Consider the following 26,000-nt stretch of genomic DNA (forward strand, 5'->3'; position numbering starts at 1 on the left):
AAATCTGAGGCCAGCCTCCGTCACTTAGGAAGACTTTGTCTCAAATAAAAAAAAAACAAAACAAAAACAAAAACAAACAAACAAACAAAAAACTGGGGTTATAGCTCACTCAGTGGTATAGTGCCCCTAAGGTTCAATCCCCAGCACCCCCCAACACCCCAAAAATAGGGAATTACCAAAAAGCACAGGAGACAAAGGAGCTCTTAAAATGGCCAAAGCTGGAACAATCTGAGCCATGAATAATAATCATGTGAGATTTTAACCTATACATTAAAATCTGATATAAATGGGGTGGATTTCCAGTTGATAAATGTGGAAGGAAAATAGAAAATCATTAGGCAAACACCACAGAAATCATCGTTGCAAGAGATGCACAGATGGATGCTAAAATTAGAGGAAGAAAGCAGGAGGAGCAACAGAACTGCACTGACTCAAAGCACTGCTTCAAAGTACAAAGTGGAAAGCCAGAGAGTGACTTTTCCAGTGTGGAGATGCAGCAGACACAAAGTAATCAGGTAATGGCAACAGTAAGAAGACCCACAGGGGAGGCTAGGGATGCAGCTCAGTGGCAGAGAATGGGCTTAGCATGCAAAAGGCCCTGGGTGCAATCCCCAGCACCCCCTCAAAAAAAAAAAAAAAAAAAAGACACCAACATGATGAATGCCTCATTACCATGCTCTGGAAAAGATGCAATATCATTTGTGGTGGGCTTGCTCAAAATGTATGGCATTCTAATAGGGAAATCCCAGGAACTGATTTGGAGAAGGCACTAAGGAGAAACAAAAACTGAAAGCAATGGGGGACAGCAATGCAGATCCTGGAACAGAAAAAAGGACATTATGAGAATCCTGGTGACAATACTGTGCCAATGTTGATTTGCTCTCAATAACTGTACTACACCATAAGAATCTATTTTTGCAACTCTTTGGTACATGTAAATTCAAAATAAAAAGTTTAAAATTTAAAAATGAAAGGAGATGGTTGAGTAAATTATGATCCAGTCATAAGACAAACTTATTAGGGATGCAAAGGTTAAGAGGTGGATATGACTTGTACTGTAAAAAGCACTCTAAGGAAAGATGCTAATAGGGTGCAGGAGACTACCTCTGCAGCAGGATTATAGACTTTCCCTTCATATTCTATTCTTATTTACAATAAGTAAGCATTATTTTTGATAAGAAAATACAGTTTAAAAAAATACCAAAAAACTGGGCTGGGGATATAGCTCAGTTGATAGAGTGCTTGATTTGTAAGCACTAAGGCCCTGGGTTCAATCCCCAGCACTGTAAAAAAAAAAACAACCAAAGAACTATCTGGGGGATTCTGTGGAATTGCATACTTTCTGGAGGCCTTGTGAAGGCTTTTCAGGGAGGCTAGAAAAGAGGGTGTGCCAGGCTTTTGAGGACCAGGGAGGAGGCAGGAGGACAGAGTTAAGTGGACTAGTGGAGGAAACATGGACATGGGGTGGTCACAGGGTTGCTCAGGGTAAGAGCTGGACCTCCAGGCCAAGGACTATGGACATGGAGCAAGAAACAGCTCAGAGTTCTTTAGACTGAATATTGCAAAGGCTTGGGACCCAACTTTCCTTCAGCCACTTGGCCTAGCTAGCCACTCCTAAGTTATTCACATGACCCTCCTTGATGGGACCCTGCTCCCTCTCCCATCTTCTTTACCCTCAGAACATGGCGCAGTTCCACTCATGGGATGCTTCCTGACCACTTGTGCCCCTTCGTGGGCCTGGGTGAGTTCCTCCTCTGTTCCACTCACTGAGGCTCAATGTACACACCGGAGTATCGGCTGCTCTCCACACTCACTTCACAGGCTTCGAGATGGAGACAGCATCAGATGCGCTCCACTGGGCTAGCCAAGCCCCTGACACTGAGGGGCCACCTGTCAAGAGCCAGCTGTGCCTGTTCTCAAACCTCTGTATGCTGGTTCTACTCATTTTTATGATTACGATTCACTTAGATAGGAACTGAACATGAAGGAAGAAAAGTTCTCATTACTATGAAAATCAAACTAAGTGATCCAGAACAGCAATTTTGAAATTACAGCTGGGGTCCCTGAGGTAAAAACTATTTGTATTATAATATCAAGATATTAAGTGTTTTTTTAAACTTTTTTTTAGTTGTACATGAACACAACACCTTTAATTTTATTTATTTTTATGTGGTGCTAAGGATCGAACCCAGTGCCTCACACATGCTAGGCAAGCGATCCACCACTGAGCTACAGCCCCAGCCCTTAAGCATGTTTTCACTCTCATTTTTCAGAGTGAAATGATATGCTATGTGATGTGGTATGTGGCAAAACTGTGCCTCTGTAGTTTTGAATTTTCCAGAAATTTCTGAGATAGAATTTTAGGGCATAAATATATGTCTTCAAAGATTAACTCAGTTTGTTCTCAGAACTCTGAACAAAGGTTTGTTTGTGTCATACTAGGGATTGGACCCAGGAGTACTTACCCACTGAGCCTCATCCCCAGCCCTTTTTTTATTTTTTATTTTGAGACAGGGCCTCACTAAGTTATTTAGGGTCTCACTAAGTGGTTGAGGCTGGCTTTGAACTTGTGATCTTCCTGCCTCAGTCTCCCAAGTCACTGGTATATGTGGAGGTATGATTTTTACATACCAATTGGAAGGCTAATTAAAGACCTACAAACTAAAAACAAAACAAAACAAAAAAAAAAACCCTTGGCTTAACCCAACAGTCTAGCCGGTAAAGGGGCTGGGGGCTGGGGCATAGTTCAGTGGTAGAGCACTTGTCCAGCATGCTCCAGACCCTGGGTTTGACCCCCAGCACTGCAGAGGGGGAAAGAAAGGTCTTGGTGAATAAAAATACCTGTTTTTAAGATAAAATACATAACTTTTAACAAGTTTTTAACTTAAGTTTCTAACTTTTCTTTTTTTAAACTGGGATTGAACACAGGGGTGCTTAACCACTGAACTACATCCCCAGACTGTTTTTATACTTTTATTTAGAAAACAGGGTTTCACTGAGTTGCTTAGACTCTTGCTAAATCGCTGAGGCTGGCTTTGAACTCGCAATCCTCCCCGAGCAGCTGGGATTACAGGTATGCGCCATGTGCCAGTCATAAATTCCTAACTTTTAACAGATCTTTTTTACTAACTACCAATACTGAGTGCTATAAATTTACGACTACCACCTTCTCATTCCATCAAACCCCGGGACTCTCTGGGATCTGATGCTGCAAAGTTAGGAGTCTGAACAGTCAGATCTCTGTTGCCAAGGCAGGGACTTAGGTTTCCCATAGCTGGGCATGCCAGGCTCCCTTGGCAGGATCTGTCTGCCTGGTCTCTAGGCGGCTCCTGGCCTGGAGTAGGCTGGAGGGCCTGACAGGCAGCTCTGCCTCCAAATATCAGTTGGATCCAACTAGTAGCCCCATTTGGGAGGCTCCATGGCAGTTAGGGCTTGGAGCCCTGCGGTAAGGCAGGCATAAGGCTGTAGCTGGCAGCAGTCCCATGTTAGGAGACTCTGGACCCCTTATCTCCTGCATTCTGATAGCCCGCCAAGCCCCGAGATCAGAGGACCTACTGCAGACTTCTAGTGTGTGTCTGTGTCCTGTGCACACACAATGTGACCCCTCCTCACTCACACCACATCCTCCCCTATCACTAGGGAGTCTGCAATGGGAAGGAAGTAGGAGACCCTCCCAGAAGAAACTCCCCTGGCAGAAGCAAGGGCCACCTTTCACCCCCAATATATTCGGGGACAACTGATCTCTCCCCTTCAATATTCTATGGAAAAGATGGGGAGTACAGGCAATTTCGTCAAGTTTATGAATAAAAGTAGAACATTTCTTTGTTTTTCCTCAGAGTAACTGGTGACCAAGGACACCAATCAGCATCTCTGGATCCAGTGTCTTTCATTTTACAACAAAGCCCCTCCAGGTAACATGCTAAGTCTGTGGTTCTGCAAAGGCACCGGGTGTTCAGGTGTCAAGTGGGAACAGGGGGGGGTTACTCTGGCAGAGTGGAGAGAGAAAGGTCCAATTCCCAGTGTACACAAATCAACTCATGGCAGAGCGACTTAGATTCCAAGTCTGCTGATACTCAACATGGACTGAGTGTGGAGTGTGAGCAGGTAAGGAAAGAGGAAGAAGGGGGAAAGGGTCTGGAAACAGGAACAGCCCCATGACTGACACATACAGTGTGTAAATGTGTAGAGACACACATATAAACACACACACACACACACACACACACACAGGCACTGTGAGTCCTTCCTGGCTGTCATGTCCCAGAAATCAAAGTAGTTTCCAGAACTAAAGGTGGAAAAGCATCTCTTTTCCCTAAGACTGCTCAGTGCGGGCTACTCCCTGGCAGGCCACGGAAAAGCAGCCTACCCAGAATGGCGGGGAGGTACTAAGAAGGAGGTGAATCCAGCCTGTATTTGGGCTCAGACCAGTCCCACAACCCAACCTGCCTATGAGCTTCTGTGACCCCTCAGTAGCCTACTCCATCCCATAAAGATGATGAAGACGACAAGGAGGCCTCCTCCTACTCTAGGCACAAATCTCAAAGCCCCCACCAAGGTTCAGAACCCCCCCACCCCTGCTGGAGAGTGATGGGGCCAGGATTTAGACATAGGCCCACCTCGCCCAGAAGCCTCGAATCCCCTGACCCCACCTCCACCCCCCTCCCAGCGCCACCTCTACTAGAGAGCTCTGGTTTTGCCACCTTACTCATCTTCTGTGGTGCTCTTTCCTCCCACCAAGAGTCTACATTGGAAGGCTGGGGGCAGGCCTCCTTCCTGACCCACCGCAGTGGCTTCACAGAGCTCGGACCAGCCCCTGAACATTGGACCTGGCCCTTTTTCCTAAAGCAACGCTGGGTTTAGATTTTTGCTCTCAGAGTCACAGAGCTCTCATGTCCTCAAAAAGTCCACAATTCTTGTTCCTCTTCTTCCCTAAATGACAAGGCTGATATGTTCAGCCCTGTGCCACACTCAGGTTTGCTGGTTTCTCAGTTGATAACCTGACTCTCATGTCCCCCTCCTGCACTGCTCCTACTCCCAGGGTCCCAAAGGCCAGGTAAGCAACAAAAGTTAGATTAAGTTGGGCATGTGGTGCATGCCTGTAATCCCAGCTGCTTGAGAGCCTGAGGCAGGAGGATCTTGAGTTCAAAGTCAGCCTCAGCAACTTATCGAGGCCCTAAGCAACTCAGTGAGACCCTGTCTCTAAATGAAATATGGAACAGGGCTGGGGATGTGGCTCAGTGGTCAAGTGCCCCTGAGTTCAAGCCCTGGTACCCCCCCCCAAAAAAAAAAAAGTTAGACTAAGCAAGAAGACTTCTGGCCCAGTCTTTCTGGAAGAAGAGACAATACCCAGGGTCACTCCACTCCACTGTTCAGTGCCCCAGGCACACCTGCAAAGCAGTTGCAGAAAGAGACCATTACTCTAGCTCCTGAATTCCCCACAACTGACAAGAACTACCTAAGCCTCCAACAGGAAAGGGGATATGTGGCTCTAACCCCAGCCCCTGAAAGGTATGATTCCAGACATTATTCTGTGGATTCAACAAGAAGGAGACAAGTTCCTCTCAGTTTTTAGGGTTTGTGTTTTAAGAGGTAAGGATTACAGAATCGCACACACTGAGGATGAGAGATCCAGTCTGACCTTAGTGCTGACCTGAGCCCTCGCCAAGGTCGCTGGGCCAGGTTAGGAGCTGAGCCTGAATAAAGGCCGCGTGGCCACCCCCTACCAGTTCCCTTCCCACCCTAGCATCACCACAGTCAGGCAGGGCACCTATCCTAAGGGCAGGAGACTTTCTGGGAAGGGCACTGAAGCCACAAATCCAAATCCAGGCGCTCCATAAGGAAGGGTAGAGTCAAAGCAGCCCTGCTCCTCCCCACAGGAGAGCACTCAGTTCCTCACGAAGTCATACTCAGGATCCCCTTGGGCACATACGTCATTTAATTATTTAAAGAAGCCGCTCCTTTCAGTACCTCGGCTCAGGCAGATACTAGATCCTTAAAACTGAACCCAAACCTAGAGCAGAGGATATTTTCCTCGCTTAATCAGCACTCAGGATGCCATGGTGAAAATGCTAGAATGGCTGTTTTGTCCCATAGCCCTAAAACACCAAAAGGGGGCAGCCTGAACCAGACCACCTAACTTGGTCAGTACCGACCAAAAACAGCCAAAGAGCCATCCTCACGGTCAGCCAGGCTTAGCCCGGTACCCCTCTGCCGTTCTCCAGCTTCAGCCAGAACACTCGGGCCATCGATCTTCAGGTGTTAGGTGGTCTGGTGGGTGAGGGGGTACACAGTTCCTGGAAAGCAAAGTCCACACACCAGGGCCCCGTCGGAGCTGTTCTGGGGCAGGGCATCGGATTTTCCCGTCCACTGTGCTTTTTCTCTGACCCTGCTCTCCGCGTTCCCGGGCTCCAAGAAGCCTTTCTCAGCCTTTCCGCGCAACTATCGACATTCTGGGCGCCCTTGTCTGGCTCACACATCCCAGGCTGGCCAGCCTAAGGGACCTCGCTGTGACCTCCCCCTCGCCATCGTGGCACCGCTGCCAGGTGCCACCGGGACCCGGCCGCCCCGGAGTGCACGGTACCCCGAGTGGCTCCGTCCTTGGCACCCCCACCCCCACCCGGTGCCTCCAAGCCTGGAGGAGCGTCGCCAGTGCCCATCCTGCGCGTCCGCTCTGCGTCCTCACCTGCAGCCTGGCGGCCGGCAGCCGGGCCCGCGCAGCCTCACCCGCCAGGCCCTAGGGTGGCCGGCAGCGGTAGGAGCAGCTCAGTCGGTGTGTCCGCGAAGACAACCTCGCGCCCCCCCTCCCAGCGTCCGGCCCCCGCCGCGCGCATGCCCGGCTATATACCCCGCGCGTCAGCGGCAGGTCCCGCCCCCGTCCGCCCCTCCCCGCTCCGCCCGGCTCTCCCCAGGGCCTGCCACGTGGGGCAGCCGGCGTGCAGCCACAGGGTACCCGCGCCTGCCCGCCCGCGCCCTCCTGCGCCTGCCATCCCGGCCCTGGATCCTGGCTCGCTCAGCTTCATCCAGCCATCTCCTGAGTTCCATTCCTGCTTCACAGAGGCGCCACAGGCTCCTCCTCCCCCCGGAAACCTCCCATTCTACCTTCTGCCCCCTTTGTGGAACGCTCTCACCATCTGGCCTCCATCCCACGCTGTTGGAGGAAGAGTGTCCCTCACTTGATATATGTATGTATTCCAACACTGCTGTTTAATCTAAAAAGCTTCTTTCTTCCCTAATTCCGAAAGGTACTCTAGGAGGGGGCGCTCCCATAGACTATATTTGTTCTGTAGACCTCCGCCAGCCAAAAGAACCAAAATGTCTTGTTTAAGTTCCAAATATTATGTTCACTTTTCAAACTAGACTTTGCTCCACTTCCCCACAATGTTACTGGCAGCCAAGTCAAGAGAGGCTGCATGGATCCCGCTGGCTGGTCATATTCTCCTGCCTGCATAGGAAATAGGCAAATAGGAAAAAATAAATTTATGCAGTTTGATCAATCTGGATCGTTTGATATTGACCAATTATATCGTTATACCATGTGCATGTATGAATATGTAACAGCAAACCCACCAAGGTGTAAGGCACCAATTTAAAGAAAAAAAAATTTTTTAAACTTGGGTTTTTTCCCTTTTTCCTTCATTTGCCTACTTAAAAGTACTTAACTTTTGCCTGGCATAGTGGTGCACTCCTGTCATCCCAGTGACTCAGTGAGGACTGAGGCAGGAGATTTGCAAGTTCAAAGCCATGCTCAACAACTTTTCAGGGCCCTAAGCAACTAAGGCAGAGCCTGTCTCAAAATTTTAAAAAATAAATGAAAAGGGCTGGAGATGTGGCTCAGTGGTAAAGTGCTTCTGTGTTCAATTCCCAGTACCAAAAAGGGCAGGGGGGGTGGGGTGCGTACATATTTCACTATATAGAAAGAGGAGGCAGTTTAAGCCTACCCCATGTACACCTTAGCCCAGTCCCTGTGCCAGCCTGATCTGTACTGTGAATAGGGAAACATGGAGAAAGGAAAGGGGGGTGGGGGAGTACATCTTTCCTTTTTCCATCTTTTACCTATTTCTTATGTGGGCAGGTGGGCCAATCCAGCCAGCCAGATGGATCCAGGTTGGCTCCCTTTGCTAGGCTGGTGATAATACATATTCAGACTTCTAAAGAGCCCTGTCAGTTAACCCAAAGCTAGGACTGATGTTACGGTTGGTGCGGAGTGTCCTGGGAGTCTCTTCCGCTGTGGGATCGGCCTTTTGAGATGGATGTCAGACCTCGGAAATGCAGATTTCTTGGGAAAATAAACCACCCACTGAATTCCCATTGTTCTATTCTACTAGACTTTAGGATTATTTCCTTTATAGCTAAACCAGCTGCCACCTAGGTCAGGGAGACCCAGAAAAAGGACCTTCTAGCAGAACTGTGCACAATTAGTATCCATGCCCCTGTTCTAGCACAGTGACTGGTGCCCAGCTGACACCAGGTTCTCTGAGTTGGTGAAGGGAAGGGAGACAACATCCCACCCCTACAATTCTTGGGGAAAGCACCCCCATGAAGGCAGTGCTGAGGAAAGGAAAGCAGGTGGCAGCAGGGACCTGATGCTCCATGGCAGCTTGCTGGCTCTTCAGTGCTGAGTGGAGAGGGAGTCAAAAAGAAAGCACTGAGGGGCTGGGGTTGTGGCTCAGTGGCAGAGCGCTTGCCTAGCACGTGTGAGGCACTGGGTTTGATCCTCAGCCCCACATAAAAATAAATAAAATAAAGGCATGCTGTGCATCTATGACTCCAAAAAAAAAAAAAAAAAAAAAAACAACACTGAAGCCAGACCAGATTCTTCCTGTCACTCTGAAAGAGACTATAGCTGGGCCCTGGGTTTTTCTTAAATTCATTTACCCTCATCCTGTAATTACTGCATCAGTGGGTAAGGGGGACAGCACCTGTGATTACTCCTCTCCTGTCTTTTCCAAGTAATTTCAAGGTAATGATATCTCTTGCAAAATTTCTACTGAGCCCCTTCATCTCTGTAATAACCCTTTATATTTATCCTTCTTGGTTGGACTCCGTTTTTCAGACATTATGTCATCCATTTGGGACTCTAATCTGAAGTGCAGTGGGCTGTCACAACAGGTCAGTCCCAATCAGGCCCTTTCCCTTAAGTACTAATGAGAAGCCCACCCAGAGAGAAAGTAAAATAAAATGCTTCAAATATACGGCTCTGAATGAAGCCCATAAATACACATCCCAAGAAGTGTTGGGATGCTGAGGTGCAAGAGCAGTCCGTGGTGTCTCCAGGTAAGGCGTCAGTACTGTGCCTGGGAGAGTGAGACACCTGTCAAGGAGACTGCTCAAAGTGCAGAGTGGGGAGGGGAAGAAGGAAAAGACACCCCACCACGGAGCCTATCACAGGGTCTCACTTGTTTGCAATCAGAGTAAAGGTGGAGCTGCCAAAGTCCAATGGGCAACCAAAGCTGATAAGCTATCAGTAGTCCATGAGGGGAAGATGGTTAATTATTAACTTGCTCAAAACCAAAAGGTCCTAAGTCTCCACATCCACCCCCACACAAAATTCTTTCTGTACATCCTCACTAAACCTTACCTTGTCATCGATGGTACCGTCCTTCATCAAGTGCCAGTTTGAGGCCCCAATCTCTGTCCACTGGAGATACCCTTTTCCCTCTCATAACCTATTTTCTACTTGTCAAAATTCTAACTCAAAGTAACCTCCCCTTAGCAAGATTCTTGAAAGTTCCTAAGCATATTTGATCCACCCTTTCAAACTTTTTTGACTGTACCTCACATTAAAGCATAAAAAGAAATACCAGAATTCCAGTATAAATAATATAGCAAGAAAAATTTCCACAAAATAGGGCCTGGGGTTGTAGCTAAGTTGTAGTGTTTGCCTAGCATGCTCAAGGCCCCGGGTTTGATTTCCCAGCAGCACAAAACATACATTTTTTTTTCTCACAAAATGAAATGCCCTTGATATATGCCATGCACTGATAAAAGTAGTGACAAACCCACTAAATTGATTTCACAATTACTGTATTATGACTTACAGAATTAACATAGTTTATGATACTTACATTTTTCCCTTCAAAGTATTTAACTGCAATGTCTAACCTTATTAGTCCTTAATCTCCTTTATTACAAGACATCTCCATATACAGCTGTATTCCCTAATGTAACATCTCGTACATAACAGATTCTTTTCACTCAATATTTGTTGGATGACTGGACAGACCAGCTCACTAAAAGTTTGATGTTGGACAATAGTTAAGGGAACTGGGCACAAGAAAATGACATTTTCGTTGCTGCAGTTTCCCAACTACAAAAGACCACACCTGCCTGCCAAAGGTGTGTGGACAGGTTTCCCGTTGGTGAGGGGAGGGGAGGGGAAAGGCCTTGGGAAAGAAGCCAGAAAAATGATGACACTAATAGTGCTGGGGCGGAGCTGGGAACTCAGAAGTTTTAGCCCCCTGGGTGGTCTGTATTGACAAGGCAGGCGACTTGATGTTCCCGGATGCTTCTTACACGCCCCCAGCGCTACCTTAGCTCAGCTCAGCTCAGCTCAAGGCCAAACTGGCTTTGACCAAGTGGCCATAACTTTTCAACAGTCTGTCAGGAGATGGATGACCAGGTTTCGGTGGCACCTCCTTGAAAATGATTTTCTGTTTTGGTATGGAACAAATTCGGGGGGACCAGAGGGGATAGAAAGGTCCTCTTCAACCCACGATCAGGTCTGAGGACCCACTGCCCTATACTATTGGCCAAAGGGCGAGAACACGGCTAGACACCTCAGCTGTGAATCGTCTGTATTACTCTCTCATGGTCTTACAAAAAAAGAACTGGGGAAAGTAACAGTTGACTTGGTAGCAAATCATCTATAGGAATGTGCCGGGTGTGGTGGTGCAGACCTGTTCATCCCAGCAGCTTGGGAGATGGAAGCAGAAGGATTGCAAGTTCAAGACCCTGTCTCAAAATAAATAAAAAAGACTGGGGATGTGGCTCAGGGGTTAGGTGCCCCTAGGATCAATCCCTGGTACAGGAAAAAAAAAAGAGGCATGTGTTAATTTTGTCTAATTTTCTAGTAAACCATGTGTCTGTGGCATTTCCTAATCACCACTCCTTCACCCAGTTTTAGTGATTTGAGTCTTCTTTTATTCTTGGCCTGTTGAGTTAAAGGTCTGCTCACTTTGTTCATCTTTTCAGAGAACTAACTTACGAGTTTGTTGATTTTTCAATTTTCTCTAATTTTTCAACAATGGAAAATTCTCTATTAATATTCATTTCTGCTCTGGTCTTGATTTTTTTTGCAACGCTGGGTATTGAACCCACAGGTGTTCTACCACTGAACCCCCCCCCCTTTTTTTTTAGACAGGGTCTCCCTAAAATGCCTAGGCTGGCCTTAGACTTGCAATCCTCCCCTCAGTTTCCCGAGTCGCTGTGATTACAGGCAGGCCAACAAAGTCAGTCATTTTTGTCCTCACTTGTGAACGTTTAGCTGGAAGCAGAATGACATGTTGGCAGCTGCATTCTGTCTTCAGGCATCTTTCATGCCAAACCTTCCTTTTAAGCCTTGCCTTTCACTTCTGGTTGTTTTTAAAGTGCTCTGTCTTTGGTATTCGTATTTCAGTACAGTGCGTCTAACAGTGGAACTGTTCTTCTTTATCCTCAATTTTCTTCAGTTAGATGATTCCTATGTCCTTAATTCTAGAAAATTCTCAGCCTTTATATCTTCCACACTGTTGCCTATTCTTTCTGTTTTAATATGCAGGAGCTTCTTAGACAAATGCCGAACCCTCTTCCCGCTCTCCTAGCTCTTCTCTCCCATGAAGTGCTTCCTCCAGCAACCCGGTTGACTACGTTGGTTTCTACGTGGACTCTGGAGTGCTCACCAGTCTGGGTAAACCTTATGTTAATTTCTCAGCTTGTGGTCCTTTAGCAAGCTGACAATAAAAATTCAGGCTACACACACTTGCGGGTAGCCCCAGCAGGGGAATTTCACAAGTCTCCTTGCTGCTTCCCCAGGAGGGCTGGCAGGAACATTTTAGTGCCTTCTAGGTTACAGCTCTCTTCATCTTGCAGACTTAACTCCATCAATCCTGCACCTCACAGGATCTGAGGCCACATCTCCTAGCCTTCCCGGAAATCAAAGACTTGAGTGCTCCTGCTCCTGTATTTTGTCCACTGCCCTAGGAGCTGTGTTGGTACCAACTATTACCTCCCTGATTTCCCTTTCTTGTACTTCCTCCGTTCCCCTCGTTAACTTTTTTACTTCCTTTGTTCCATTTTCCCCAAGTTCAGTTATGTTCAGTTAAAACTATATTTTCTACTTTGGCCAAGGCAGGTGTGGCGCACACTTGTAGTCCCAGCGACTCAGGGGGCTGGGGCACGAGGACCACTTGAGCCCAGGAGTTCAAGGCCAGCTTGGGCAACACAGTGAGACCCTGTCTCAAAAACAAAAAGTTCAAGTGCAGTGGTGCAGGCCTGTAATCTGAGTGACTCAGGAGGCTGAGACAGGAGGATCTCAAGTTTGAGACCAGCCTCAGCAACTTACCAAGACCCTATCTCAAAATAAACAATGAAAAGGACTGGGGTTCAGCAATAGAAGTGCCCTGGGGGTTCAATCCTCCAGTACAAAAAACAAAACCCTCCAAAACAAAACTATTTTCGTCAACTTTTCTTAATCAGAATGGTCAGCAGCGCAGGGTGTGGTTGTGCACATCTGTAATCCCACCAATTTGGGAGGCTGAAACAGGAGAATCTCAAGTTCAAGGCCAGCCTCAGCAATTTAGTGAGGCCCTAAGCAAGTTAGTGAGACTCTGTCTCAAAATAAAAAAGGGTTGGGCTGGGGCTCAGTGGTTAAGCACCCCGGGTTCATTCAACTCAGGCTACCATGTTGCCAGGAGTCTCCCATTATTCATTTAAAATAAAAACAAAACAAACCTTATTTTTAGAACAGTTTTAATTTCAAGGAATAAATGAGCAGAATGCATAGAAATTTCCCATGTACCCCCAGCCCTCCTACATAGCCTCCCACACTATCAAGATCCCCCACCAGAGTGGTACATTTGTTCCAACCAATGAACCTCACTATCACTTTTACCCAAAGTCCATCGTTGACATTGAGTGCACTCTTAGTGTTGGACAGCCTATTGGTTTTAACAATTCATGACATGGATCCACTACTGCAGTGTCATGTGTAGTTTCACTGCACTAAGAACCTCCGCTCTACCTAGTCCCTCCCTCCCTCGCCAACCTCTAGTCCTTGCATTGCCTCCACTGCTTTGCCTTTTCCAGAATGACTCCACTGAGTAATATGCATTTAAGTTCTCCCACATCTTTTCATGACCATGCTTCACTTTTTGAACAATGGATAATATGTCACTGATTGGATATCTGAGTTCGTTTATGCATTTAACCACTGAGAACATTTTCTTTTATTTTCTTCTTTTGTGCAATACTGGGAACTGAACTCAAGGCCTGGCACATGCCAGGCAAGCGCTCTCCCTCTGAGCTACATCCCCAGCCTTTTTCATTTTTTGACAAATTCTCACACAGTTGCCCAAACTGACCTTGAACTTATGATCCTCCTGCCTCAGCCTCCAAACTAGTTGGGATGACAGGTGTGTAACATCACACTCTGCTACTGAGTATTATCTTGTTGCTTCCAAGTTTTAAAATTATGAATAAAACTGCTACAAACATCTGTATGCAAATTTTTGTGTTGATGTTTTCACTCTCTTTGGGTAAATGCCAAGGAGTGTGACTGTTGATGTATGGTAAGATTATGTTAAATTAGATTTTTAAATTTTTATATTTTGGGGGAGAGGGCTAGGGATTGAATCCAGTGCTTCCCAAATGCTAAGCCTGAGTTTTACCATTAAGCTACACTTCTAGTCCCTTCTTACAATGTTCTTAAGAGTTCTTTTGTACATTTTGGATAACACAACTTTTGACCAGATGTGTATTTTTTCAGACATTTTCTCCAAGTCTATGACTTGTCTTCTCATTCTCTTGATTTTCCTTATTTTTTGGAGAAGTTACTAAGAAACTCGGATGAAGCTAGGAATAGAACCAGAAAGAGAAATGAGGTCTTCTTCAATAATCCCAAACCTCTGAGAATTTAATTTCAGGTCCTTCACTTTGAGATTTTCAATATAGAGAGCTAGATATTTCTAAAATTCCTTCCTTTTCTACATCATTCAATTAAATGCTGCCCAAATGAACAGGGCCCTGTAGCACACCACGCAGAATGAGTTCAAGAAGCACTGGTTGTTAAGAGTCGAGTTCCTAAATAAACAGAAAAGCTGCAATGCTCTGAAAGGGCCAGCCAGGGTGCTTTGGGAAGGTATTTTTGGCAATTACAGACATACGGTAATGTATACATAAAGAAGGGCAAGCATTTAATAATGGGTAGGAGACCACCTGAAGTGCACTCTCTGATTCTAGAGAGATCTAAATAAATAAGACAAACACAAACACACAAAATATGTGTAAGAGATCGACGGGTTTTGTTTTGTTTTGTTTTTCCTTCCATTGCTGGGCATGGAACCCAGAGCATGCCAGGCAAGTGCTCTACCACTGAGCTGCACCCCAGCCTGACACACACAAATTATAAATGCCACATTTGTCCCAGAAGTGAGACAGCTCCAATACCTCTTCTACTCAGCTCAGGGTGGAATCATCTGGCTACTAACGCCCATGCTGCACCTTGCATGGAGAGTAATAAATGAATGATTCTAAGTGTTACAACTGCTGAAGAAAAAGAATTGTATCCATATAATAAATAAATGATAATATTTCAAGCATGACTGCACATTTATACAAATTTACTTTTATTTTCCACCCAGGATCCAATCACCTGACATTAAAACTGAAAAACAACACACCAGAAATAAAAAGTGAAGAAATTTCTATATTATATTCAAGTATTTATCTCTTCTGATTATCTAAGAGAAAAAGAGCATTAGGAAGTCCAACTTTAAAAGGGAAGTTCAAAATGCTTCTAAAGAACATCAGAAGCTGATCTCTCCAGCCCGAGACCAGTGCTTCCATCTGTGGTTTTTAGATTCCCAGCTTTAGCCTCGCCCTCTGTAGCCAACTCCAAATAAATCCCCATCAACACACATCCCTTCCCAACTTCTGCTGGCACTGCAACAAATTAAAAGCTCTCTTGGCTTCTTCTAAGGAGTTTAAGCTGAAGTTCCTCTTCTCATGCACTGTTGTATAAAATGGGTATTTGTGTTCCATTCTCTCCCTTCCATCACACCAAAACACACAGACACACAAATAGACATACAAATAAATAAATAAATAAATACCAATTTGAAAAAGTTAAATAAGATTGGCTTTTAAAACCCAGCAAAGCAAGGTATGATAAAAATGAGTCTGAAGATTTTTAAATGGGGAGGGGATAAAAAGAGGGGACAGAGAGAGAGAACAGACAAAAAACCAGTGAAGAACCAGTGCCTCCCCCAAACACTGAAACTCGCAGGCAGAGTGGTAACTTCCTAAACTGTAATGTGTGGACTTTGGTAGAAGTGTTCCATTTTCCAAAGCTGACTTCTGGAAATCTTAACCAGGATTCCGAAAAATCCCTAGCTAAACAAGCCCACAACTGGAAGACATTCTTGTGCAAGAGAAATGAGCAATCCCATTTACAAACATACACTCAGAAATGAAGGCCACATACCTGGGAGGAAGGGTCAATTAAAAGCTCACCCCTCATCCTGAACTTTCCTAGCTGTTGAATTCTTTCCATGTGCTCAGGTTGTTACTTACAAAACTGAAACTTACTGAAGATCAGTCACAAGGAACAAAGGTAGGGGTGGCAGAGGAGGGGCAAGAGAGCAACATGGTACGCTGTAAAGCAACCAAAAGGCACAGAAAAAAACTTGCTCAAGAAGCTGAGAACAACTGCAAGCCACATTAAATCAGATTCCAGGCACAGGTGGCATGAACTCAGTCCCCAGGGAAGAAGAATACACAGGGCCTGATTATGCCCCAGGGGAGGGTCTTACCTGCCTTTCACATCTGTGGGCAACAGTAATCTCTCTTTGAAAAACTCTGCTTCACAGCCTTTTCTTTCATCTTTCCCAGTTGCTCCCCAAAAGTAACTCTCTAGACATCTGCAATGACTTTATTCACCTTCACAGCTCTGGTGCCAGAAATGGGAACTGCTTCATAACCACAGCTTCCAGGTACAAACGCTACTTCTGCAGATTTCTACAGCTGTGTTGGCTTGGGAGGCTCTTTATTATGGGGGCACTGGGGATTGAACCTGGGACTACACACATGCTAAGCACACTCTACCACTTAGTCACGCTGAGCTACATACCTAGTCCTTTTTGAGATACTGTCTCCTTAAATTACTTAGGGCCTTGCTAAGTTGCTGAGGCTGGCCTCCAACTTGTGATCCTCCTGCCTCAGCCTCCCAAGTCGCTGGCATTACAGGTATGTGCCACCAAGCCCGGCTCCTTGGGAGGCTTTCAATGGCTCCCTGACATCCACTGACTCTGCCTGCCTCTGCACGGTACTACCATCATTTGCTCTTCAAAGACAGGAAGGCAATTTCCACCTGGTACTTGGAAACTTGCTTCTTGATGATATCAAGTTAAAAGAAAAAAGGAAAATCTATTCTACAGGGTTAGAGAAAGGGAAAACACCAACACAAAATCCCACTTCTGCCTCTGCTCATTCTGCAAGAGTCATGGCTGAGCTGGGAAGCCTTATTTCTCCTACCAGCCCATGCCCAGGCTGCGGTCACAGGAAGAACAGGTTCTCGCACAGCTGGATGGCTGGTTCATGGTGCAGAATCTGTCCAGACAGGAAAGCCAGCTTGTGGGCATACTTGCAAGGAGCTGGGACTCTAATGGTACCAGGCCAATTCCAGTACATGTGACACAGTTTGAATGTCAACCTGCAGGCCAAAGAGAAAATGTGATCTTTATCACCCTCTGCTTCCCATTCTGGGTGTGATCACACACTCACGGGGAAATGACACCCTTGCCGGCAAACTGGGGAACCCAGGAATATACAAAACGGCTTTTGGGATCATTATTTTTCCATGTAATTGTTTCTATTTCCATTATTTGTAAGCCAGAGGATGGGTAAATTCTCTCGTTTTCTTACTTTTATACTAAATCAAGAAAAACAACAGGAAGAAAATGCCTTTCTTTGCCTACAAGGAAAGGCTGCAGAAGGGTGAGTACCTCAGCAGCGGGTTCAGAGAATATGAACTCAAGGACACTGTCTCAGACACGGTGGGGTCATAACCATACACAGCACTTCTTAAAAATTCAAATGCTAGCCAGGCAGAGTGGTGTGCACCTAGAATCTCAGCTACTCAGAAAGCTGAGTCCAGGAAGTTCAAGACTAGCCTAAACAATACAGTAAGACCTTGTCTCTTAAATAAATAAGAATGCTTTAGAATGTTCAGGAGTGCTGGCTGGCATCTTTTTTTTTTTTTTTTCTTTTTTTTTTTTTTTTTTTTTAAGCTCTTCAAGTAATTTTGTAAAACCAGGATTACCAATTACTTCTCAAAAGAATACCATTGTGGTCAAAGTCAAGGGGTAGGTATTTCAGGGGGGCAGGCAGTGACCCCATCTAGCTAGCTGGTCAGAAATGAGGGTGAGAAGGAGTAAGTTATCACCTCTGCATATGATCAGGGCTCAGGTTCGCAGTGTTGAGAACACAGACGTAATGTGTAGGAATGCCACAGCCCTGTCGTACGTGGTGGGCGAGAAGGTAGAAATCCACCCTAGGAGGGAAAAACACCACTGAAGGACCTGGTCCTTTGGCTGGAGGGAACTGAAGAAGATCTGGGAAATCGTTTGAGCTCCTTCATCTAGGGCTCAGAAAGGTAAATGACTGAATCAAGGACACAAAGGAATCAGATCAGTATTAGAATTTAGGTCTCCTGACTCATTAGGCTACTGCAGTGGTGGCAGAGACTCCTTTACCTGTGTGTGGAAGGGTTAGTGTTCTGTGTCTTGGGACAATACTACAATGGTAGAATTCTGTACTTAAGAGGTAAAAGCTTTGTTGTTGTTTTTAAATGTTTTGAAACCTTTTTTTCCTTTTAGCCTCCTCAACCCCCCAACCCCTGGCACGGGAAATTGAACCCTGGGGGACTCTACTACTGGGCTTCATCTTCATACTTTTTATTTTTATTTTGAGACAAGGTCTCATTTAATTTCTCAGGGTGGCCTGCAATTTGTGATCCTCCTGCCTCAGCTTCCCTAGTTGCTAGAATTACGAGCCTGTGCCACCATGCCCAGCTTAAAGTTTTATTTAAAAAAAAAAAAAATAGAATCTGCTAGTGCACATCTGTAATCCCAGCAATTCAGGAGACTGAGGCAGGAGGATACAAGTTCAAGTCCAGCCTGAGCAATTTAGTGAGGCCCTGAGCAATTTAGTGAGATTCTGTCTCAAAAAAATAAATAGGGGCTGGAGTTGTAACCCAGTGGTAAACTACTTCTGGGTTCAATCCCCAAGACCGAAAAAAAAAAAAAAAGAAAAGAAAAGAAAGAAAAGGAGAATCTGAGAATTCTCTTCCAATCTCTCTGACAACCTCCCCATCCCAATACCCAGGAAGCGGGTAACTTCTCCAACCTATTCTTCCTCCAATACTGTCTTTTTTTGCCCACTTACCACTCACAACTTGTAATTGTATGATCTACCACAGTCCCAGGGGAGGGAGTCACAAAGTGCTCAGTAGCAGCCAGGTACAGATTGGTGCTGATTTTCTTCTGAACTACAAACACCACCATCTTGGGCTGGTAATTCTCAAAAGCCTCAAAACACTTTTGCAGCTGAGGAATCTCATAGTTGGCAACTGTCTTCAGCTGGCCATCAGATACTCCATCACGGTACACCACAATCTTCTCTGGTAGACAGTGGTTCACCTGAAATGACATCCAAATGAGGTGATTCATGGGGCCCTTGGGCAAAGGACCAGAGTGAGAGAGACTCATTCCAATTACAACAGTGGATGCCTTTGACAGCTGGCTCCAAAGTTACCATGTCTGACAGGCATGGAAAAAAGCTGATGATCATTTCTAGACTTTCTCAGGGTAGTAAAACAGGCCTGGTACAGCAGAGGTGTTATAAAACATGAAAGCAAAATAGGCAAGTCATGAGTCACATGCACACAGCTTATCTTCAAACAGAGGGAATAAAGTTAAAGGGAACGGTAGGAAAATTATGGGCTGAATCAGTCTTCCTTATACTTGGACTTAACACTAATAACTGTGTAGGCAAAGAACATGGTGAGTGCTAGAGAAATTCTAACAAAGGAACACACAGCCACAGGTTCTGACATATTGGCGACATCCGAAGTTGTTAAGTGAAGGAATTCTTTACTAAATATTATCCTACATTCTGGCATAATGTGAAATATTTCTATTATAACTAAGTAATAAATTGTTGTCTTGAATCGGTTTGAAGAATAAGTGCTTCCCCATTTGGGGAATATAATTGTATTCTAGTTGTGCTCAACTTCAATAGTTTAGAGAATAAGTTTAGTTCCATTTTAAGTAAGAAGTCCTCTTAAAAATACTTTTGTTTAATTCAGGTTTTTGTTTGTGTTTTGTTGCTGTTGTTTGGTACTGGGGAATGAACCCAGGGATGCTTTACCACTGAACTATAATTCTTATCCTTTAGTTTTTGAAAAAATTTTTTAGATGTTGACGGACATGTATTTTATTCATTTATTAACGTGGTGCTGAGAATTGAACCCTGTGCCTCACACATGCTAGGCAAGTACTCTACCACTGAGCCACAACTCCAGCCCCATCCTTTAGTTTCTGAGAGGGGTTCTTACTAAGTTGCTGAAGCTAGCCTTCATCTTGGGATTCTCCTGCCTCAACCTCCCAGTAGCTGGGATTACAGGCATGTGCCAACCGCACCTGGCCTTATTTTAATTCAGTTTTGATTCTGGTTGAGTGTGTTCATTCTAGTTTTTTTGTTCATAATTCCCTTCAAAAAACTAAATTATGAATTAGGTTTAAATATTAATTACATATGCATGCACTGTTCTTTAGAGGTTATCCTACATGAAAATTTTATTCCAAAGAACCCTTTCTAAAAATAATCACCTATAATCTTTTTTAAGTTCAGAGGTTGAAATATTTTATAAATGTCCCCTTTTTCTGAGAAACCTCAAGTACTCCAACATTTACAAACATGTAATTCATCGTCACGGTCCCTGGAATTGCTGCCTCCGTTTGTGGTACTTATTTTTCCTTTAGGTAGCAGAACTTCTATCCCGCCCACCGCCAAAAGCACACGGTGTTGGACACAGAGCAGGCCTCCAGGCGCCAGGCCCTGACCCAGGGTTTCTCCCCTCGGCACTGACGACAGTTGGGGCCAGATAGTTTTTCGTCATGAGGGGCCGCCCTGTGCTCTGTAGGGTCAGTGTCCAGCAGCATCCCCGTCTCTGCCCACTAGACGCCAACAGCATTCTCTCCCATTGAGTGTCTCTAGACTGCCCACTGGGAGGACAAAACCGCCTCCAGTCAAGAGCCACCACCTGAACCACAGGACATGCAGATGGCTCAAGCCATCTAGTGGAAACTCCTCCCGTGCACTCCATCTTGAGCAGAGTGAAGGGAAAGAAGAAAAGCTGGCGTCTGTTCCCTCAGGGCACCTCCTCATCCGGCCCCTGCTTCTGAAGCCCAGGAGCTTGCCCATCTCTGGTCCATGCTCCAGCGTGGGGCTCAACCTTCTCGATCTTGCCAGTTCCCCTGATGTGGTGTGTTAAGAGGCAACCCAGGAAATGATTTGGAAGAGACTTTTCATTTTAAAGAGAAGCAAACAGGACACTGGATTTAGGGTCAGGAGATCTGGGACTGAGTCTGAGTCCACTGCCCCTTGGCTATGCCGTGAGGTCTCAATCTCCTCAGTTGAAATATGGAGAAAAACAGTCACTTCACCACCTTCTCAGGAATAAAGGAGGAATAAATTAAAATTATGTGCATATTTATATTACTCTATAAATATATATTTAAAATATATAAACACACATATACTTGCATGTCTCCCTCTTTAATGTGTGCGTGTTTGTTGTACTGGGGACTGAGCCCCGGGGGTGCTCTACCATTGAGCTACATACATCCAAGCCCTTTTAATTTTTTATTTTAAGACAAGGTCTTGCTAAGTTGGGGAGGGTCTAAGTTGCCCGTGCTGGCCTCAACCTTGCAAGCTTCCTGCCTCAGCCTCCCAAGTTGCATACCACTCAGTTTTTTTATTTTTTAAGACATGGTCTAAGTTAAGGCTGGCCTCAAACTTTCCATCCTCCTGCCTCAATCTCCTGAATAGCTGGGGTTATAGGGCATGTACTACCATGCCTGCCCAGTTTATTGTTATTTTTAGGAAAATTAATAGACACTGAAAAAATTAATTTCTAATTATTGACAGATATATTCCCATGTAAATGAAAACTCTTTGGGGCCCTCAGTAATATTTAAGACTGTAAAGACTAAAAAATTTGAGAACCGCTATACTTAGATATTTAAACACAGACTAAATATCACATGTTGGCTTAAGACTGCCTGGAAGGCTTCAGGTGGTAAACCAACAATTCTGAGAAACCCTACAACTCAGACAGTTGGAAAATCTATAACTACCTCTAGGTGAAGCCTTCAAAGTGGCCAGCAGTTGAAGCGGGAGGATGGGGGCCAGGGACTGGGCCAGCATGGGCAGCTGTTTTCCTGTTTGCGGGTTCCATCAGGACAGCAATAAGGTTGCGTGGCTGAGGAATGCTTTTTATTCTTAATAGCTATATTGAAATATAATTTGATATACCATAAAACTCACCCCATTAATAGATACAATTCAAAGATTTTTATGTTTTTTGAATTTTGAAACCGTCACTAATTTTATTTATTTGGTACTGGAAACTGAAACCACAGGGGCTTTACCGGTGAGCTATATCCCCAGGGATGACAGTGAGACAGGGTCTCACTGAGTTGTACAGGGCCTTGCTAGGTTGCTGAAGCTGATCTTGAACTTGTGATCCTCCTGCCTCAGCCTCCCAAGTCCCTGGGATTACAGGTGTGCGACACCTAATTTTAGAACTTATCTATCACCCCAAAAGGAAATCCGTACCACCTGCGGTCACTTCCCACTCATGCGTCTTACAATTCCTGGAACCCACTGATTTTTTTTTTTTTTTTTTTTTAGTACCACGGTTTGAACCTGGGGTCTTAACCACTGAGTCATGTCTCCAGTCCTTCTTTATAGTTTATTTAGAGACAGGGTCTTGCTGAGTTGTTCAGGGCCTCACTAAGTTGTGGAGGCTGGTTTTGAACTCATGATTCTCCTGCCTCAGCCTCCAGAGCCAATGGGATTACAGGTGTGTGCCAACGCATCAGGTTCCACTAATGAACTTTCTAAGGGTTGGCCTATACTAAACAAATAAAATCATAAAATATGTGGTCTTTGGTGTCTAAATAATTTCACTCAGCATAATGCTTTCATCATTCTTTCATACAATAGCTTGTCTCAGTCCTTCAATCCTTTTTGTTGAAGAATAATATTCTATTGCAACAAAATACATACACATTCCATTTCTTTTGTCCATTCATTGATTCAGGGACATTTGGACTGTTTCCTTCTTTTGCTATTATGAACAATGCTGCTATGAACATTTGTTTTACTGTTGTTTTCGTTTTTGTTATTTTGAGACAGGGTCTTTCTAAGTTGCTGAGGCTGGCCTTAAACTAGATTAACAGTTAAAATTCTGTCAAGGATTTTGCACATATGCTTGTTAGAAATACCAATCTGTAGTTTTCTCTCTTGTGTCTTTACCTGGTTCTAGTGTGACGTGGATTGTCACTGATTTTGTTTTCCATTTCCATAATGATTAAAGATATTTAGCTCTTTTTCATATGCTTATCATCTATTTGCATATACTCTTTAGGGAAATGTCTATTCTAATGTTTACTCATTTTAAAACTGGGTTATCTTTCTCTTGAGCTCCAAGAATTCTTTTTGTATTCTGGACACTAGACCCTTATCAAATGAATCAGGGGAATAATTTCTCCCATTCCATGGGTTGTCTTTTCACCTTCTTGATAGCATCCTTTGCAGCAAAAGTTTGTTTTCCCGCTTCCGTGCTGGGGTTTCAATGCATGGCCTCATATGTTAGGCAAGCACTCTGCCACTGAGCTACATCCCAGCTCTAAGGTTTTTAATCAGGAGGTTTGTTTGGTTTGATATGCTTTCTCTCTGTGCTGCCAGGTGGTCCTTGGATTCCTGTGCTCAAGGATCCTCCTTACTCAGCCTGCCAAGTACGTCAAACTACAGGCACAGGCCTCTACACCTGGCAAAAGTATTTAATTTCAATGAAGTCCAATTTATCTATTTTTATCCATCTATAGGCTCAAATTAAGGAAGTATTGCCTTCATAACAATAATAAATGTTCCTATCCCTGAAAATGAGATGTCTTTCCTCTTATTTCGATTTTTAAACAATACTTCTGCAAGCCAGGATCAGTGGCACCCGTAGTCCCAGCTCCAGGGGAGGCTGAGGCAGGAGGATCACTAGAGCCCATAAGTTTGAGGCAATCCCGGGCAACAGAGAGAGACAGTATCTTTAAAATATTTTTTCTGTAGTTTTTAGTATTTGTCTTATATTCTTTTCTTCCTAGATACCTTTTTCATTCTATTGCAAATGAAATTATTTCCTTAATTTTTAGATTTGATCACTGCTATTATAAAGAAATACAACTTATTGTACATAAAAATCTTGCATCATGTGTAAATACATTTTTAATAAAAATTTTATAAATAAAAAAATCTTACATCCTCAGCCTTGCTGAGGTTGTGTGCTACTAATATAGCCACGTCAGCTCTGTTTTGGTTATTGTTTCCATGGTATATTTTGTTCTGCCCTTTGATTTTCAACTTACTTACATCTTTAAAATTAAAATGTGACTCTTATAGGTAGCATACCCATACATCTTTTTTTAAATTTTATTTTGCAGTTCTGGGAATTGAGCTTCATGCATGCCAGGCAAGTGCTCTACCACCGAGCTAAATCCCTAGCCCTACGTGTTTTTCGTTTACTCCATTCTGTTACTCTTTACCTTTTAAGTGGTGTTGGGTCTGCTGACATGTGATGTTATTTTTTTTTTTTTCTTTCTTTGGTACCAAGGACTGAACCCAGGGGTACTTAACTACTGAGTCACATCCCCAGTCCTTTATTATATTTTATTTAGAAACAGGGTCTTGATAAGTTGCTGAGGCTGGCTTTAAGCTTGCAATCCTCCTGCATCAGCCTCCCAAGATGCTGAGATTACAGGCATGTGCTACTGCAACTGGCTTGTAATATAATTATTAAGGTGAGATTTTGTTTTCTATGGGCATATATATATATTTTAATTCTTCTACTCTTTCATAACTGCCTTATTTTGTATTAAATAGACATTTTCTAGTTACCATTATAATTCCCTCGTTTTACCGAGTTATATGAACTTTTATAATTTCTGGAGTTTCTTTTCCTCACTCTTCTTTATTTATTTATTTTTTTAACCAGGGACTGAACCATGGGCCCTCAACTACTGGGCCACATCTCCAGCCCTTTTATTGTTTAATTTGAGACAGGGTCTCACTAAATTGCTTAGGGCCTTGCTACGTACATTGCCCACACTGGCCTCAAATTTGCCGTCCTCATGCCACAGCCTCCCAGCGGCTAAGGTTACAGGCACGCACCACCACACCAGCCCTTGGAGTAGTTTTCTTAGTGGTTTCCCTGGAGATTAAAATTTTAACATGAGGTTAAACATCTCATTCACACTGAGTGTGGGGGTGCATACCTATAATCCAGCAACTTGGGAGGCTTGAGGCAGGAGAATCACTAAGTTCAAAGCCGGCCTCAGCAACTTAGCAAGGCCCTAAGCAATTTATCAAGACCCTGTCTCTAAACAAAATATAAAAAAATAAAAGGCTGGGGATGTGGCTCAGTGGTAAAACATCCCTGGGTTCAATCCCCAGTGCCAAAAGTAAACAAATAAATAAACACCTTGTTCACTTGATAATTAACAAAATTAATTTCAGTGATATATAGAAGCTTTGCTTTATGTGGCTCCATCCCTTCCACATGCTTTGTCTTTACTATTGTACCAATGACATTGTTATATACTACATGCACATTCTACCAGATTTATAGCTATTGCCTTATGCAGTTTTCTCTTAAATCAGAGAGAAGAAAGGTTACTAACAAAAATACATTTTTGCTTTCTTTTAAATTTATCTATGTGGTTTCCTCTTCTGGTAGCATTTATTTCTTCATATGGATTCAAGTTACTGTCTAGTGTCATTTTATTTCAGTGTAAGGGAGTCTCTTTCTTTAGTATTTCTTGGAGGATGAGTGCTAGTAAAAAAATTCTTCCAGATTTTATGTGGGAAAATCTTAAATTTTTATTTTTTGCTTGTTTGTTACTAGAGATTGAACTCGGGATGCTTTACCACTGAGATACAAACCCAAGTTTTTTAATCTTTTGAGTTAGGGTCTCACTAAGATGCAGAGGCTAACCTTGAACTTGCAGTCCTCCTGTCTCAGTATCCCAAGCTGCTGGAATTATAGGCCTGCACGACAATGTCTGGCAATTTTTTCTTTTTCTTCTTCTTTGAACCCAGGGGTATTTAACCACTGAGCCACAACCTCAGCCCTTTTTATTTTGAGAGAGGGTCTCATTAAGCTGATTAGAACCTTGCTAAGTTGCTGAGGCTAGCCTAAAACTTGCAATTCTCCTGCCTACGCCTCCCAAATCACTGGAATTACAAGCATGTGCCACGATGCACAGCAATTTCTCCTTAAAAAAAAAAAAAAAATGGTATAGGGCTGGGGAGATAGCTCAGTCAGTAGAGTGCTTGTGTTGCAAGCACAGATCCCTGGGTTCGATTCCCCAGCACTGGGGGAAAAACAAAAAAAAGGTATATAATGCTGAGGGTGGTGGCATACACACTGTAATCCAGTGATTCAGGATGTTGAGGCAGGAGGATTCTAAGTT

At 44.2% G+C, this 26,000-nt stretch overlaps 2 protein-coding genes across 5 annotated transcripts in view; both read right to left on the minus strand.

The window, feature by feature from the left end:
• The window catches only part of SLC39A14 (solute carrier family 39 member 14), a 44,445-nt gene extending 37,633 nt beyond the window's left edge, over positions 1-6,812 (minus strand). For both annotated transcript variants that reach the window (XM_079141294.1, XM_079141293.1), the window contains exon 1: positions 6,683-6,812. The gene's annotated coding sequence lies outside the window, so the exon portion shown is untranslated. The remainder of the gene's footprint in view (positions 1-6,682) is intronic.
• A 7,991-nt stretch (positions 6,813-14,803) lies between these two features.
• PIWIL2 (piwi like RNA-mediated gene silencing 2) overlaps positions 14,804-26,000 on the minus strand; it is a 63,804-nt gene continuing 52,607 nt past the window's right edge. For all 3 annotated transcript variants that reach the window (XM_079142281.1, XM_079142282.1, XM_079142280.1), the window contains 3 exons: positions 18,637-18,890; positions 17,636-17,743; positions 14,804-16,903 (listed from right to left, as the gene is read on the minus strand). In XM_079142281.1, the coding sequence (XP_078998407.1) occupies positions 16,747-16,903; positions 17,636-17,743; positions 18,637-18,890 (519 nt within the window). In that variant the 3' untranslated portion in view covers positions 14,804-16,746. The remainder of the gene's footprint in view (positions 16,904-17,635; positions 17,744-18,636; positions 18,891-26,000) is intronic.

Source organism: Sciurus vulgaris (genome assembly GCF_902686455.1).
Source record: "Sciurus vulgaris genome assembly, chromosome: 5".
In the NCBI taxonomy this organism is placed as follows: Eukaryota; Metazoa; Chordata; class Mammalia; order Rodentia; family Sciuridae; genus Sciurus; species Sciurus vulgaris.